Raw genomic sequence first — 18547 nt, 5'->3', positions numbered from 1 at the left:
AGGAGAGGGTTTGGGGTTGAGGAGAAAGGAGGAGAAAAGAGAGGAAAGAAAAAGGAGGAGGAGGGGGAGGAGAAAGTAGGAGATGGTGGCGAGGGTGGTGTAAAATTTTAAAAAAATGCCCCAAAAAATTATAAATTATAAAAATGTCCTAAAATATATATTAAAAATACCTCCAAAAATAATTCAAAAAATATTTATAATAAAAATTTTGCATATATACAATTACGGTAAAGTTTTTAAAAAATATCCCAAAAGCAGCTAAACCAAACATAACTATAATATGACTACTAAAATATCATGTGATTGTCCAAAGAATAAAAAAGTTGACATGTTTACATTTAAATGTTTTAGATGAGCATTCTGATATCTTTGTATATTTGGGAAATTGATGTTTCAGGTAAGGGTTTTTTTTTTTTGGTATTTCCTTCCTCCAATTTGTCTTAACAATTAAGAGATTAAGAGTGTTAAATGAAATCACATTATATTTTGTATCACCATATGGAGCATTCTATAGCGGTTGGTTGAGGTGGGAGGAGGAAAAAGGAAGGATAGAAGGGAATTTTTTATGTATTTTTGGATATTTTTCTGCATGTATTTTAAAACTTTGGAGGATTTGTTGGAGTTGTGTGGTTTAAGTTTTTACAAAATTTGTAGAACAAAAAAAACTTGCCAAAAAATTGAGATGCCAGATGGCCTATAACATTTGTACCAATTTAAACCAACCGGATTAATGTGATAATAAAGCGTTAAAGTTGGTCATATAAGATAATCTGTGGCTAGTGAGGGGTTAAGTGCAATTTTCGAACTCTTTATTACATTAAAAAGAAAAAAAAAGAAGAATAAAAACTTTAACATATAGCAACAGTCAAGTCGAGAAAAAAGGCCGAGGAACGTCGCCTCTCAAGTAGTAAATGGGAGGATGGAGAGCTTCCCTTGCTTTTAATTTCTTACGAATCGCCTCCTTGACTAAATTTACGAATTCAGGACCGAACCCACTATTTAGATTTTCATCTATTCCAAAATCCAGAGCTCGAATTCTCGATTTTAGGCCATTTTCTGCCTCCTCATCTGCAGCCGCCCAATATGCTGACGACCTGGATTACAAAGCCCATCAAGATCTTGATGATTACTCCGCCTCTGATTCCATGGAATATGTGGACATTGGGAAAATCCCCATCAAAGCTTATTTTCTTTGCACCAGGTTCCGTTCACTATCTAAAGTTTTAAACTTGATTTTCTGTTAAGCAATTGTAGTTTGAGCTTTAGTTATGTTTGTCGTGATTTGTAGACTTTTTCGTGTGTTATTAGCTGGTTTTCGAGACGTTCCTGGGTTCTTATTTATGAGATATATAAATGTTGGACCTTCTTTCCTTGGTGGGTGTCTGTATGGTTTTTTTTTCGGGGGTGGGGGGGGGGGGGGGTTGGAGGGCAACCAGCGAGCATGAATGGAGAGTATCCATTTTATTGCTATAGGAGATTTAGTGGTGCAGATAGCATATTAGTTCAGGATAACTGACTGAAAGAACATCTTTTTTTTTTTTTTTGGTGATAGATGGATAGGATTGATCTAATTTTGATGGATCAACTATCAAGTTTGTGCTTTTTCAGTAACATGTCCAAGTTGAACTGTGTTTTGATTATGTACATCGATATTTTGAAGGTAATTGCTGCGTGGTCGTTGGTTATGTTTACTTCGTAACTATCTTGGCATATACTTGCATGAGCATAATCCTAAATTCAAGTTGCTGACACTGCATACAGGCAGGATTTTAATCATAGGTAGCATGCTTAGTAGTAGACTGTCACCCTGCATTTATCCATTTTTTTTTTTCAAGGGCTAAGATACTTTGCATTGACTACTGGATAGGGTGAAACGGATCCAGGGTACTATATTGTATTTAGCACCAATGATTTGTTTGTATTTGTTATTGTTGCTTGTTGATGAGTTGCTGATGGATTGTATTATTATTTTCATCTTCAGTTTCTTTAATTTTCTAATCGATCTTCAGCAAAGCGAGTCTTATTGGGTTGCTCTTTTAAATCAGCATATGCCTATCTTCGTTCCAAATTGATTTTAGTTTCTGTGTTCTGGATATTGCTTTCGTGAATATGGTGGAGGCTCTAATGTTTGCATTACTCTGCACATTTTATTTGGGTCTGACACTTCTGTTCTCATTAATGCAATTGCATGTTTTTCCTTATTAATGTCTGGTTCTCAGATTCATGGTTTTGGCAGTATTGACCTGAAGAGCATGCAAGCTGAGAATTCCAGATATATTGTTCCTCCAACCTCTCGCTCAACGAACTCCATTGCCCTCAGATTTTGCAACTTTCAATCTAACATGACTGTAAGAAGAGTTGTTAACTGATAAATGATGTGTCACAATCCTATTTATTCCTGGGCTTCTTGGCGCTTTTAATTATTGCCTGTTCCATTGATGGTGTGAATCTTTTTGAGTGAAGTGATAAAGAGACTGCATCTCTCCTACACTGCAGGGACATTATTTCCCTTGATTAGTTGATATTAGGAGTCTGAGGTTGTCAAGAGAACTTTTGATTGCCTGAGAGGAAGAATTAGGAGTCCCTCTACAGGTTGCTCCCGAAAGAATGCCTGACATGCACGGGAATACTAATTCAACTCCTACTTGTTTGTTGTGACATAAATAGTTCTAGCTGGTAGTTCTACACTTCAAAATTTGACCCTAAGTCGTATAGACACTGGGCAATAAAGGTATCGAGTGAGCAAGTGTCCTTCAAAGAGAGTGAAGAAGTTTACATTTTTCCTAATTTTATTGTATAACATAGAATATGCCATTTTTACTGTTAAAATCATTTATTTGACTATATGATGGTTTCTGGAGGAGATACTATTGTGCAACTCAAGTATAAATGAATAGCCATCTAATTCAGACTTTTATGGATGGAATTTGAATCACATAACCCTTGGTGCTCAGGACTTTAAAGTCAGAGAGATCACAAGTAGCTGTCAGTACATGATTGTATTCCAGTATGGTTCTGCTGTTCTGTTCAATGTGGAGGATCATGAAGCTGAACAGTACCTGCAAATGGTGAGAAGATATGCTTCTGGTTTGCTTCCTGAGTTGAGAAAAGATGGTAAGATCTCTAAATGAAATGTCTTCGTTCTGTTAAGTGGTTGAAGAAATCATCCTACGCTTCACTTGGCCTTTTTCCTTCTTTGTGAACTTTTTGGGATCTTTGGTAAACTTGGAATAATTAAAGTTGCATAGGGTTACAACCTTGGAATTAATTTAACAGGTTGCTTAAACTACAATAATATAATTACAGCAATCCTAAGCTTCACAAAATATGTAATTATGAGATTAAAAGATCATCTTTACTTGATTTATAAATATACCCATGTCTTTGACATGTTATCCATTGTAAGCTGTAGTAGTTCCAAGGCCTTAGTGTTTTAGCCATTTCTGATTCCACTGCAGCTGAAATAACAGTGCCAAGATTGAAGTGTCCACAGCTTCTGTGGCAATGGTACTGTGTCCACAGCTGAAAGACGTGTTTAGTCTAAACAGAGAAAGAAAGGACCCACAGCTTCTGTGGTAATGGTTATAGTAGTAGGTGGGTCCCCTTCCTTCCACTCAAAGAGGCTATACCCACTTTGATTGTGTGCTAGTTTCTTCACATGGTCAAAGAGTTGCTAGCAATTCGGACTGGTTAGTTTGAATAAAAGCTGAAGTTCATCGAGAGTGTTAGCTAGCTTGAAGGTTGGGGTTTCAGGTTTCTGCTAAAAAGCCTTTTCCTTTGTTAGTCATGCAGTGGTGATATTCACTTCATAATCTTTAAAAGTGCAGCACTTACCAGGAGAGCTATCTTTTCCTTCTTAACTTTTGTAACGTCAAGATACTCTTGAGGCAGCAGCAGGTTATGTAAAGGATGCCACTTTGGGAGGGAGAGGGACTCGCATCTGCAGGAGTGCAGATTGCTTACGTGGGACAGATAAGAAAGGACATCCTTATCTACTGTGCGGGGCTAAATTTATCATCACTAGGTGCTTTCTTTGACCATCTCTATTCTTGGAGTACCCAGACCCATGAGCGCACACTAAGAAGTCATAAACCTTTAAGCCTATCTAATTACAGAGTTTATTAAGAAAACAGTGTTCCAATAGCCATTACGCTATAAATCTTCAAGTTATTTCATGCAGGGACTTCTTTTGCCCTAGTCAACACAAACAACTCGAGGAAGAGGTATACAAGAGGCTTTTTGCAAATACAAGACCACATCTAGATTTAATTATGTTATCAGTTTCCTGCTTTCTGCCACGAATATTACATCCTTGGGAAAATTTCACTTTATATTAATAAATTCTAATATATTTCTGCTCTTATAATTAATTTTGTCTTCATTTTGCAGACAACCTTGTGGCTTTAAATCATATAATTAGTTTATGAGACATTTCCTAGGACCTTGATGACTGGAACTTAATCTGAATGACCATTTCCTAGAAAGTCTTGGGCAAAATCCTCCATGTACAATGCAATCATGTGTATCAATTTCTGTGTCGCGCAACATATTATTCCCTCTGTACCTCCAATTGAGTTGTTAGAATTGTAGAATAGATTGAAAGATTTGAACTCAAGTCATTAGCACATTTTTATGATCAATTTCCTTTGCTATTGCTGCTAACCTTAGTACTTTGCTGCTGCATATCTAATGAGTTTGCAAAGTAATCTCTGATATTTGTTCCCCTGTCCTGTCAAAAATAGATTATGCTGTAAAAGAGAAGCTGATGATGGATAAGGATATGGAGGGAGGTTTGGATTGCATTGTTTTAAAAGACCTGGATACTGATAGCATCCGCATAATTAGCAGTGTGCTTGGCCAAAGCATTGCTTTGGACCATTTTGTTTCACAGGTAAACTAATTGAGATGTATCATTAAAATCAACTTTTTGGGACTGTCTATACTAATGGAAACAAAAGAATTCAGGCCTTGTAAGCTGCTGTAAAGTTGACTAACTTTTCTATATGTTGGAAACTTTTTTAAAATGTATTAAGTTAGTTTTTACTACCATGTCTTGGTGTTTGATATTAATGTTGTAAATGATGTATTTCTGTTAGGTGGATGGTATGGTTGAAGAATTCACAGAAATAAATCGCGGAATGGAAAAAACCGGAACTTTTACGCTAGACCGTAAGAAGCTCTTTCAACTTGTTGGGAAGGCTAACTCAAATCTAGCAGATGTGATTCTGAAAGTCGGTCTCTTTGACAGGTAATGTTTGTTAGCACTACCAGTCTTTGTTCAGTTTATTATGCAAGATTTGGCTTATTGTTTTTCTACTTGTCATTTTTCAGATCAGAAATTGCTTGGAGAGACGCAAAATATGCTCAGATACATGAATACCTTCGAGAAGAATACGAGGTCACACAACGTTTTGGAAACCTCAATTTTAAGCTAAAATTTGTGGAGGTGAATTTCATTTTGATACTTTGTTCCTATTTAGTTATCACTTACTGATACACTATTGCTTTTTTCTCCACTCTGTTTGCCATCTCCAGACTTATGCATGAGATCAATGTTCTGTTCTAAATGTAGACAGGCATTGATGTGATTTGCTGTAGATTTCTGATACAGTTAGATTTTTTCAGCCTGCTACTTAATGAGCAATGCATGTCTATGGTTGCAACATTTCATATGTTAATTTCTTTAGCGAATTGTCATTGTTCTGATTCTGAATGAGGTTCTTTATTTTGCAGCATAACATTCATTTTCTACAAGAAGTTCTGCAGAATAGGAGGTCCGATTTGCTCGAATGGGTCATTATAGTCTTATTGAGTATAGAGAATGTTGTATCCGTATACGAGATAATTCGTGAGTCCACTGCCGTTTAACACTACACAAGTCGCATTGAAATTCGATTTTTGGCCACAAATGTGCTGTTTGCTCGTTTCTTTCTTTTGGTCCTGTGAGAAGCTTGTCAATCAGAAGGGATCTTTTTTAGCCAAAAAAGGATGATTTGCTGCATTGTTTTTGAATTAAACTGTATACGAGTTATTGCGGACTGGATCTGTTATTCTCTTGATATTAATCCAACAAGTTAGAAAAATTAAGGATGGATCAAAATAGTAAACGGGCGAGTTGAGTCCGAGTGAGATTTACTTGTGTTCGAGTTTTCCAGACGTTCGAGATTTACTTGGCGCTGGTTTTTCTAGCGCATCTGTGCCAGAAACTTCTGCAAATAAAAACAGAATCCGCTTAACCAATCACCATCTCCAGAAGCTAAATCATTGCTACATTTAGACCCAATCATTTATTTCCATCCAAATATCAGCATAAAAAGTACCAAGGACTGACGGGCTACAGAACCTAATACTTAGCATCATTCATGACTAAACTAGTCTAACCCATGATAAATGGGAAAAGAACACTGGCAATGTTGTCAAGAGGAGGGAGGAAATGATGACCCGTTAAGATATTATAGTATCAAAATTCTTTAATCCTAATTGCATCATGAGGCACATCATAGGCAACCTTTGGCCTTGATTTCTTCACACCAGCTGTGAACCAAAGTTTATCTGATTTGTAGCCCTCAACAGCTATATTTGTCACCTTAACCCACACCACCACTTTTGTCTTCATTCCTTCGATGCCCATTAGTTTACCCCTCGTGAGGATGCCTTTCACCCTTGGGGCATACCTTATCACAGAGGAGTCCTTGAAGCTCACTTCGCATGCTGTTGGCAAGTAAATAGTCAGCTTGGACTTCGACTCATCAAATTCATAGCTTGATATATTCTGAGGAAACAGACCGGGTGGTAAGTTGTATTCTCGAAGAAGATCTGGCAAGCTTTTCAGAGGCTTTCCTACAGAGAAGAAGAACAAAACTGAGTTTTGACCATCTTCAAACATATTACAATGATTTGTACAATATTTTACTGGCAAGACAAGTATTTAAAGTACTTGCAGCACTGCAGATACAACATTGCATGAATGATAACTAAGGATGGTTAAATTTTACGAGGAAGAGGAAAGAACACAGAGCAAATCCATTTATAGACCGAAGATTGGCAATCAAATGGAAGAGGGCTCCACTTAATCTTGAAGGGATCAAAGATGTCCAGAGAATCAACCAGAAAAGATCAAGACATCACTTCACTCCGTATCCGTATGCAGATCAAATGTAGCAACTATGCGCATGCATCCAGGTACTCAAAAGGAAATAAGTACACAAACTTATTGGTTTTAACGTGTTTCATCGCTGTTTCAACTTTTTGTTGCCACAGCAACCGATACAAAATAAATAGATTTACAAGCGTTCACCTTTTAGCTTGTTGAAAATCCATTTTGCCTTCTCTTCAACAGTACTTGAGAAAGTCTGCAACAAAGCTTCAGTAAGTTAATATAATAATGCTATCGCGTGCTTTCTATAAGATACTCAAAATGCAAGAAGCGTATCTTTTTAGTTGCATGATCAGCTACCAGTACTTTATATCCATCTTATAATGTTGGCCATCCTGAAGTAGCAAGGAAAAGCTTGTGTTTTTTGCTGAATAAAGAAACTATTTTTCTTATAGTATTAAATATCTATTAGAAGCATCAGAATCTCCAGACCTCCTCTATTGATCACCATGTCCCTTCTTCTAATTGTCGTCTTTTGTTAAGTTGGAACCCGTTTACATTCTTATCTGATTTCAAGTGTGTCAGACGCAAGAACTAAGAAAAAGGGCAGTGACAATGAATCAATTGAAGGCCAGAATGGAAATGACTTTCTTCACTGATTTTTTTCATGCTATGCTAACTAAAATAAAGCAGATAACATTTTGCAATCTGCATAAACTACTAACTATGGTCTTCAAGCCTTCAACCTCAAGGCTCTGGAGGACTAAGATCTATTCCATTTCCCAGAAACAGTTCATTCAACCCTGCTGACTTGCTGACATTGTAGTTTGCTCTCTCTAATAGGGATCAAATAAGCTGATTCAGTCATCTTTTATCAAGAAATCAAATAGCCACACCACTAAAGACAGCATAAAATTAAGTGGGCACAGCCCAAATAGACCAGAAATCAAACATCAGCAAAATTCCCAGAAAGACTAAAGCTTTACAGATAATCCCCATCCCAATAGCCAAAAAAGATTTAAAAAAAAAAATCAGAAGCAGAAGCCTAGAATGCATTAAAGGGGTTCTCTTGCTTACAGTGAGATCTTCAGATATGTTGTTGAATTCTTCTTTGGCCTTCTTCGTAAGCCAAAAGCTTCCTGCTTTTATGCTTCCAACTTTAACCAGAGCTTTCTCCATTCTACAATGCTCACACTCAAAAAACCACACACTCTTTCTCAGAGGAATGTGGTGTGGGATTTCTACTTTTTATAGTGCTAATTGATCAAGCAGAGAGGCTTGTTATTCCTCCTGTGTATATCCCTGAGGAACAAACCTTCCAAATGCGAGCATAGAGACAAATATGCAGCGGTCTAATCTAATCAGCAAGGAAAGCAGCTGCTCTGCTTGAAATCGGCGCTCACTTTACCCAATAAAAGGCATTAAACAATGGTAAAGGGTATTAGTGGTATTCTACCTGCGGCCCACCGAGTAAGATTCCCAAAACAAAAAGTTATTGAAAATTCTAATTGATTGTTTAAGGAACCTCTCACGATCTTGGACTGTAAAAATTACTCCCTCCGTCCCACTTTGATAGTCCTGATTCTTTTTTCACACAGTTTAAGAAAAAGTAGTTAACTTTATTGGAACAATCAATTTAGGTAGCTTTTTTTCTAAAATACCCTCACATTAATTAGAGTACAACTTTATGGGAACTTGAATTGATGGTAAAAAAAGAATAAACTCTCATTAAATGGAGTAGGTTTATAGTAACAACAACTTACATTGAATAAGGGTATTTTAGAAAAATTAAAATACAACTACATTTTTCAATTGGAAAGTGGACTACGATTTGGGACAGACGAAAAAGAAAAACAGGACTATCAAAGTGGGACGGAGGGAGTAGTACACTTTATTTACAGATGCAGATGCTGACTTATTTTCATTATCATCAATACATTTTTTATCTCACATACATCATATCAAAAAAAGTGCTACAGTACTTTTTCACAAAATTATCTCAAATAATTTACAATTCAAACTATTACTATAATCTAAGAGTCAAAAATACTTATTTGTTCTTCTTAATTTGAGAATATGTTACTCAGAAAAAGACCGTACAATTTTTCAAAAATTATTAGTTTCATTCCAGCAAATTATCAGTTTGTCTGTCAACTAAAAAAACTTAGGAAATAACATTTAGCAATATTTTTGCAAAATTAGATAATGCGGTGAACATCTTGGGATTGAAATTTCTCTCTTATAAATATTCTAGACGTGTGCTAGTATATATTATGCTTCTTAAATAAATTATTTAGAGAAAGTCACTAAAATTTTTTTTTCTTCATAAGTCACTATTTTGTTCATACCAACTCAGCTAAGCTATGAGAAGAACTCTGCAAGTAAAACTGAGGGGGCGGAAAAGGTGATGGCTCTTTTTATTCTCGAAGAAAAAGAAAAGAAAATGCATTTTGGTAAAAGCGATGAATGATGGGTGAAAATAGATAGTCAAATTTTCGCATTTTTTCCAGCTGGAAAGTTGGTTGTGAGGAATATATTCCACCGTCCACACACGCATTGATGTCAAAATTCTCGCTGCACATGGTTGCACGGACAAAAGCCCAAGGAAAAAGCGAGGGAATTTGGTGGTACGTATTATTTTTCAAATGCTATAGAGACTTTCCTTTCTTTATTTTTTTTTTAATTATCTAAATCCTACGGCTACAACCCTCCCTATTTTCATTTCACTAGGAAAGATCAAAAAGTTTTGAGAAAGTCTACGCGATTTATGAAAAAAAATCGTATAATATATGAAGTTATCTGTCCCATAAATTTTATGAAAAGCTCGTTGTTATTCTCTCCTCGCTTCCTAAGTTTCGTCCCTCTCCTGCTTAAAAAAAAAAATAAAAGAAAAAAAAATTATGAAAAGCTAACTTGTTCAGTGTACTGATTTATTTTATGAATTGTTGAATGTTGGGACAAGTTTTTGAGGCTTTGTGAACACAGGTAGCAGTTCTCTCTAGTTGTCGAATTTAAATGGGTTTTGCTAATTTGGAAGGACCAGGACCAATTGCTAAACTCCGAAAGTCCAGCCCTATATCCTTGATGCCCATAAGGAAACTACTGGGCTTTGTATTTCCCAATTGGGCCATTTCTGTGTTTAGTATCCCCAATTTTGTTCTGTCGGTGGCAGGAACTAGGAGCAATTCCAATTGTTTTCAATTCTTTCAAATGTGATGAGAAGTTTTACTCGTATGGTTCTAGTGCAAAGTTTATGGTTAATCTAGTCTGTGTGAGAGATTTCTCTATTTCGTGTTCAGTCAAGTGAGGGATGGTGGTAGGGGGGGGGGGGGGGGTTTGCAGTATACCATATTCATATAAACATTCAAGTACACAAACACTAACTTGAATTGGTGTTGCTGGCACCGATGTTTCAGAGCTTCAAAATGACGAAATATGATAACATTATTATCTTCTCTTTTACGAGCAACATAATCACTTTTAGGAACCCGTCTGGATTGCTATTTTTTGGAATTCTTACAGAAAAAAATGTACGATAGTGATTTGATGTGTTTAAGATAGAAAAATAAGGAGGACCACATGGAGAGTATTGTAATCTACTCTACCTACTATTTATGTTCAATCGCAGGAAGCAAAATATCTCTGGAAGGAACACATATTCTATGCTGAATCCATAGGCAGATAATTTTCGAAAGAACTCTAAAAGAGTGCTACTGATTCTTTTTTTTCTTTTTTTATCGCAACGATAACATTTTTATAATATACGATATCCTATTTTAGGGGAGGGAGAGACTAACCGATCGAAAATACTATCGAGGAAGCTACTAAAAGTGACATATCACAAATAGTGACCCACCCACAACCACAATCACAACCAAAACTTGATGTCTTGATAGTGACCAAGAAATCAAATGACCGTTGGCTTTTAATACCACTTGCTTGCCCCTGAACTGAATTTACCATCACTCAGTTGACATTTTTATATTGTCCACGATAACAAATGTTTTAGCTGAATTAAATGGGAAAAAATAAGATTAAAATATATTACAATAGCAATAAAAATATCTCGTCAAACGATAAAAAGAAAAAAGTTTGGAATTGATTCTCATATTTAAGAGATAAATTATGCAAAGACCATGATTTTTGCTCCTATGTTTTGGTGGCTCATGTCATAAATTCATGATTGAGCTTTTTATGCATTTCCACAAGTTAAGATCTAGATTCAAATCAATGGAATATGTAAATTTCATGCTCACTTTAGAATGAAGGGTTTGATGAATTCTCCTAGTATAAAGAGATAGATCTCCCTTGAAGAAAAAGGAAAAAAAAAAAAAAAAGATTTGACCTCTAGAAAAATAATAAAAAAAAAAAATGGGTCCGCACGATGTGAACTATCGCATGTGGCGTTCTGAAAATTGCATCATACCTAACAAAATCATACCTAAGAGGCGGCATCATACAACAGTAGTAGATAGATCGGACTGATCTGATTGCGCCAATCAACCATTTTGTATTGTCCCCACATCATCGAAACTGCTGTCACTGTCATTGATCAATTCCATCCCCAAAAGGCATATCTTTAGTTGCACAATGCAACACCCAACAAAACCCTATGTTTTCAGAACCGGACCGGATAGCGACTCGGCCGAGGTCAGGGGTCAGGGGTCAATGGGTTCGACCGGGGGTCGATAGGGGTCGAACCGGATGACGTCATAAATAAAAATTATTTAAAAATTAAAATATTATATATATAATATCTAATAATATATTGATATTAATAAAGGCATATTCATATATATTTGATGTTTCAAATATATTTAACAAGAAAATATAAAGAAATTAGAACAATCAAGTAGCAATTTATATTATTTAATAAATATTAACAAGTTTAGAATTAAAATTATGAATTTAATTGAAAAATAACATCAAATTTTAGGACAATATTTATAAAGTATCAAATATTTGAGCTATATCAATAAGTTTTAACAATTTAGGGGGTCAAAACATAATATTAAAAAGTTTGAATTTTTTTAAAAAAAAATTACTGTTGAACCGGAAAAACCGGTTTTTTCCCGGTCAAACCCGGTCAAACCCGGTTTTTGACCGGCTTTGACCGGATTTTAAATTTCCGGTTTTCTAATGTGACTCGGACCGGCTACCTGGCCGGTTTCCGGTTCGACCGGTTCGACCGGCCGGTCCGGTCCGAGTCTGAAAACAGAGACAAAACCCAAAAATGAACCCAAGTGGAAGTTGGGGGAAAAAAAAGGGATTATTACCCGGTATATTTTTGCTTGGGCAGGATTATTACCTAAGAAAGATTAAGTCACTGAAGAAGACATTCCCTAATAATGTCCTTTCAAGAAACAAATACCATGAGTTGAAATGGCCATAGAACCAATTCAGGCCAGATAAGTTGACCGCTAGACTTTCTTTAAATGTATGTTAAGAAATCAAATTCCTGACAAAAAATGTCCTTTAAGAAACAATTACCATAAGTTGAAACAATCATAAAACCAACTCAAGTCAACTGAGTTGGTCACTAGTTCCTCTTTAAATATAGGTCAAGTAATCAAATTCTTGGCTCGCATTTTTATCCTTGTTTTTAAAAAAAAAAAAAATTCACCAATGGGTGCATACACAAGTCATCCATCTGATCCGGTGATTATTCAATTCTTTTTGAATCCCCGTTGACACCTCTTAGCGTAAAGTAGGAGACGGAATAAAATAAAAATTACCATGTCGACGAAAAAAGAAGTTGAAATGGCCAAAAAAATCCTTTCTTTTTTTTACTTTTCAAACCCAATACTAACACGTGACAAGACAAATTAGCCTTCTTTCATGGCATGAAGTACATCATCTTTCATTCCTTCTAGACTTCTTTCCTAAACCTCCATCTAATGATTCATCGGTCCTAGACAAATGTTTGTTTTATCACCAAGATCAAATAATGGTGAACAAAATGCTAGGTCTCTGTTATTTATGTCCACAACAGACGAATCTGCAGACTTACGGTTTGCTTAATTAAGTGGGACTTTCCGAGAAAAAAAAGGTGTGGGTAAAGCAGATGGCATTAGATCTTTGGGAGTAGTGAGGGATCAAAGGTACAGGACAGCCCCAGAGGACAGACAGATTGGCGTTTTTGGAATTATGATGGTCAATGTTGGGGACCACATTGGATTGGTAATGTGCAAGGACATTATTGTCATGGGGCATTTTAAGGGCAATTTTGTTGATTGAGTGAGAACAAGGGTGTTTTTGTTGCCGGGAAGGAAATGCCATTTGGAAGCCCAAGATTCGTGGACGTAATCGACATTGGGATTTGCGAGAGAAAAGCCACGAAGGCGGAGATTGCGAATTTTGGCCGTTAGCACGGCTGTGCGAAAGATACGTACGGACAATATCAGATTCCGGGGAACTTCGAATTTACGATCTTAACCTTCCCAACACTTCATTTAGAAATTCGTTCACATGACTGGGAATTTCCATTTTGTATTACGTTACAAGTCACAAGCTGTTCCAACAGATTTTGGTTTGTTTGGATTGCTTCATATTTCCCCAATTTTATTTGCTTACATCATCTTTACAATTTTTAATACACATTTTTATCTTCCCAATATCTTTTTATCTCACATACATCACATCACAAAAAGTGCTACAGTAAAAATATCCCAAATAATCCCAAATAACTTACAATCCAAACAGACGATTTAGACTACATTTCAATAGTGAGTTTTTGGATTTTTTTTTTGGGTAGAAAACTATACTACAGTGATGTATGTGAAATAAAAAATTAGAGGTGGCAAAATGGGCGGGATGGGCGGGATTTGCTTGGGTTTGAGATGGAACCGAGTCATATGGGTTTGGGTCCAACCTTACCCATATGTGTTTTGGGACTAACTTGGGCGGGATCATTTTGGGATGGGTTTAGATTGATCCCGCCCAATACCCAAATCCATTTTCTACATATTTTTTTTCCTTTAATTCATTTTTTATTTTTATATAATTTTAATATTTTTGATTTATTAAATTTCTTTTAGTTTTATTAAATAAACATGCAAGTGCTTTATACTCAAGATTCCCACCAAAAATTGGATTAACAAATAAAGGAAAAGATAGATATACAACCATATTCCAACATATATCAAGATGGCCAAGGTCCTTAGGATGTTGAATATTTATCCTTATCATTGTCCAAGGATGATAGGTCTAAACTAACTAAAATGCTGGAAATTCTTGTGGATAATGACTCGGAAGACTACTAGATTATATTCGCTGGTATGACTATAAAAATTGTTAAAGATAATTTTTGAATCTAAGATTCCGTTTGGATTGACTTTTTTTTCAAAAAAATAAGTTTTTCAAATACAATGTTACAGTAATATACAATAACTCAAGAAACATCCCATCCATATTAATATATCAAATATTTCAAAAAAATTTTATAGTAAAAATTTTTCATATACACTGGTACAATAAAATATTTCAAAAACAGTTAATCCAAACGGAGCCCTTGCCATTTGAGCCCAATGGGTACCCAAGTATTTCCCATCCTTTCCCATTCATTAATGGGTATAGTTGGGATGTGTCCCAACTTAAACCCAATACCAAATTATAATACCCATCCCGCCCAAAGTTCCTTTGGGCATGGGTAGCCCATTGGGACTTGGGACAAATTGCCAGCTCTATAAAAAATAATTAAAATATGTGTCAAGAGAAATTTTTTTTTTAATGAAAACTTCAATCCAAACAATGTCATTCCTTGTGTAGGTTCTAATTCAAAAGGCAAATGATACATTCACAGCACTTTTTTTTATTTATTTAAACTTCCATAGCAAATTTCCACCAAATTAACAATTATGCCTTCCAATAGTCAAATGTTGAATGCGCTCTGAAAAGGGTAAATTTGTTATTTCAAGCAAAATTGGCTGTAGCATTAAAAAGTGGACAAAAATCCTCAAAAGAAGAATTAGACAAAGATAAATATTATTGCATGCATTCACATAATAAATTTGAGAAAGTGTCTAAATATAAAGAAACAATAAAATGGTAATGTAAGCATTCACATAATAATTTTTTTTTTAAAAAAAACTCAAATTCTTTTACTCCGCCAATTGGTAGTATTAAAATTGCTTAAGACGTAATTGTCTGCACAAATCTTTTATCTCTAATGTTTATCACAAAGTAACTTTTGGGAGATTATGACATGAAAATTTTTCTTACCAATTTTTTTTTAAAATTATTTCAGGTAGAAAAGATATGAGATTTAAGAAGTGGGAAGGAACAATTTGCTTTATGGAATATCAGGGGACGTCTAGAAGAATTCTCAATTTCAAAAAGTTTGGTTGACTTAAAAGGCAGAAATTCGGTCGAGGAAATTCGTGAGAAATGCGGGCACGAAAATATTTGGAAATTTAGGGTCTTTACAATAGGAAACATAACACGACGTTACGGGACAAACCGTATTGATTGAAGCCTTGAAAAAAATATTGGGTTGGCAAAATCCCATTCGAAGACTCTCCTCCTCCGTCTGCGCCGAACCCGTACTCCCGAAAGCCCCAAAACAAGGTAAGAAGGAAAAATGAATCCATTTGGATTAGCTTTTTTTTTTGTATTTTTGAAAAATTTTACTGCAGTAGAGTTTTTATAGTATATTTTGGAATATTTTGAAATATTTAAGAGTAGAAGAGTTTTTAGAATATATTTTAGGATATTTTTTAAATATTTAAAAAGATATAAACTATTTTTTAGAGTAATTTTTGGATGGGACTGTTTTTCAAAAACAATAAAATTTTTAAAAAGTACTCTAAAAGGTAATCTAAAAATTAGTTTAAATTTTTAAAAAATATCTCAAAATATATTTTAGAAACTCTTCTACTCTTAAATATTTCAAAATAATTTTCTGAAAATATCCAAAAATATAATTTAAAAACTCTGCTACAGTAAATTTTTTTAAAAACACTCCTAAAAACAGCTAATTCAAACGGAGCAATAGTATTTGAAAAGCTCAGTAATCCAAATAGAGCCCTTGTTGTTCATTCGAGGATATGTTCGGTTTTAATTTATGTGGTGGAGTTTTAATGAAATAAAAAGAGATGGCAGTCAATTTGACGCATTCTCAACGGGCTGACAAAAGCATTTAATGGAACGTGAAGAACGAGATTTTATGACTTAAATTCGAGGCTGACATGATGAGGCTTGGTTGCCTTATATTTCCTTTCAACAATTCTTTTTTGGGATACAGCTACAAAAAAGAAAATGTGGGAAGATACACTTCAGAATACGGTGCAAGCCGTTCAACTATACGCACAGCTATTTCAAATGAAGCAAGAACGTAGCTGTTCGCTTCAGAAGATCCCAATCTACAGCAACACCTTTGGATTCCCTTGCATGCTAACGCCTATTTTACTGACTTGTTTGGATTGTGATTTTTTTACAGAAAAATTTTTATGTTTCTATGAATACATTTTCTATGCAGGACAAAAGAAATAGTCGTTAACCACTAATTTTTTTTTGCAGGAGCTTATGTAACTAGGTTAATCTAACGTTATCAATTCACGTACTCATGTGATGCAGCTATAGATGCCATATACGGCATTGATAATGTGGTTAGGTTTGATTCAATTTCCTTCTCGATGGCTTTAACCTGTGAAATTACAAGTAAAACGTATTATCAACTGGCTTCGTTAGCATTGTTCGGTTCAATTCAGTTATCGATAAGTAAGCATGTATTTCTTCAAGGACAACCAATTAAGTAGATTCATCTGACCCTCATTTTGTATTCCAAATTGCAACTATAGTAAAACCATTAAGATGTGATTAATATGGTGGTAAAATAGGGAGTGGGCCAACCAAGTATAGTGTACTCCATAGAATTAATCTTTTTTTAATACCATATATAGAAGCTAACATGACTGGTTTGGGCTTGGGCCATATAGAGAAGCTAACATACTAACAATCCAACACGAATATTTGGACAGAAGTGAGTCCAATGTCCATACGATACGCATGCATCTTTCTTGCGCGTGTCATCATCCATCAATATATACCGGCGGCCAGGATCTTTTGTCAGATGTGAAATTGTTGCAAAATTGCAGAATAGGAGAATGTGGGACGACATGACAAATATTAATTGTTAATCAATAATTTTCTCTCAAAAATTTTACGTGAAAATACTTTTTAGTTAGTTATTATTATATAATTCACCCAAAGCCCCAAAAAAAAGTTACTAGTATCTTACTAATTCCTCGGAAAAGAGGTAGATTTGAGCACTCAAATATCTTAGTGGCAAAGAAAAGGATGAATACTACCAACGTGGAATACAGAACTAACAAAATATGATCTTATAAAAAAGTGCGGTTCAACATGATATTATATGAGATTTACTGAATTTTAATTTTGTAATAAGGAATTTTTTTTCTCGAAGACAACAACTGTTGTATCTATCTATCTTAGACTATACGGGAGGGAGAGTCTAAAGAGGCTGCGTTTGGGGCTAGCAGATACAAAGACCAAATGAGTGCTTTGACGCAATCTTTGATTTTTTTTTGCTGTAAGCGAGATTTAAACCTTCACCTACAGCCCAATGAGGGACTTAAGACCCTCCCTGGTGGCCAGGGAGCCAAGCTCAGTGGTTTTGTAATAAGGAATTGAAAATGGGTTAGCTTTAATTGCGATTCACTCAACCGGATTGTTTCCCTTTTTCCTTTTTTTTAGGAAAGTACCCAAGGGAGCTTTGTGCCTTTACAGATGCCACTGCATTTTTGGCCCCCATAATAATACGACTCCGAATAGTTAATCATGCAAAAGTAGTTTAAAAGATTCTTGATTTCCCTCTCCCTTTTTTCTGAAAATTGAAAAAAGAAGTCAGAAAATCAAAACCCTTCTCTAAATATAAGTGATCATTACTAGCAAGATGATGCTTTTCTTCTCTAATGATGGCCCATTCAATCTACAATATTCTTCTTTTTCTTTCTTTTTTTTTTTTTGGGTTTTTTTGAAGTGGAAACATATAGGGGTATTTTGCTTTTGTTTCTTGTTGGAGATTCTCTTTTACTTCTACGTGTGACACATTGACCAAGAAGTTTATGGTTCCTGGTGCTTGAAAAGGATTTAAGACGCCAAATATCCAACCACATATGGGAATGCTGAATAGGGCTTTTAGGATGAAAAATCTCCTTTTTTTTTTTCTAGAGATTACAACATATGGCATTGAAAAAAAGAAAGAAAGAAAGAAAGAACATTAATTATTGTCTTTTTAAAAGTCTTCTTTTCCATCTAATCTAACTAGAGGAGAAAAAAAAAAAAAAAGATCTAAAGACTTCATTAAATGGAAAAATCCGAGATCAAACCATGAGATAGAGTCCAGAGTAATCAATTAATAATGAAAGACTTAGCTCACCATACACTCAGGAGGGGCCCTTAGTAAAATCTTCCACTAGTTGGAAAGTTTCA

At 35.1% G+C, this 18547-nt stretch overlaps 2 protein-coding genes across 3 annotated transcripts; one reads left to right on the top strand and one right to left on the bottom strand.

Annotated features, from left to right (window-relative positions):
- The first annotated feature begins 835 nt into the window (after positions 1 to 835).
- LOC113719701 (protein RETARDED ROOT GROWTH, mitochondrial) lies at positions 836 to 6043 on the top strand. The gene is made up of 7 exons (XM_027244986.2): positions 836 to 1201; positions 2237 to 2348; positions 2955 to 3114; positions 4743 to 4891; positions 5097 to 5248; positions 5332 to 5446; positions 5734 to 6043. Exons 1-7 carry the CDS (start codon positions 912 to 914, stop codon positions 5866 to 5868), a joined length of 1113 nt encoding a protein of 370 aa, XP_027100787.1. The 5' UTR covers positions 836 to 911; the 3' UTR covers positions 5869 to 6043.
- A 205-nt stretch (positions 6044 to 6248) lies between these two features.
- Positions 6249 to 8417, bottom strand: LOC113717971 (uncharacterized protein At5g01610-like). Of its 2 annotated transcripts, XM_072072440.1 has the most exons (4): positions 8174 to 8417; positions 7298 to 7352; positions 6787 to 6840; positions 6249 to 6711 (listed from the first exon to the last, which is right to left on the bottom strand). In XM_072072440.1, exons 1-4 carry the CDS (start codon positions 8273 to 8275, stop codon positions 6461 to 6463), a joined length of 462 nt encoding a protein of 153 aa, XP_071928541.1. In that variant the 5' UTR covers positions 8276 to 8417; the 3' UTR covers positions 6249 to 6460. The 2 variants fall into 2 exon arrangements, with proteins under 2 accessions (XP_071928541.1, XP_027098644.1); XM_027242843.2 differs by having other exon boundaries at positions 6249 to 6840.
- Between the last annotated feature and the right edge of the window lie 10130 nt (positions 8418 to 18547).

This window comes from Coffea arabica, chromosome 11e (assembly GCF_036785885.1).
Source record: "Coffea arabica cultivar ET-39 chromosome 11e, Coffea Arabica ET-39 HiFi, whole genome shotgun sequence".
Lineage (NCBI taxonomy): Eukaryota > Viridiplantae > Streptophyta > Magnoliopsida > Gentianales > Rubiaceae > Coffea > Coffea arabica.
The sequence above is the reverse complement of the archived record's forward strand: the minus strand, read 5'-3'. Positions and strand labels throughout refer to the sequence as shown.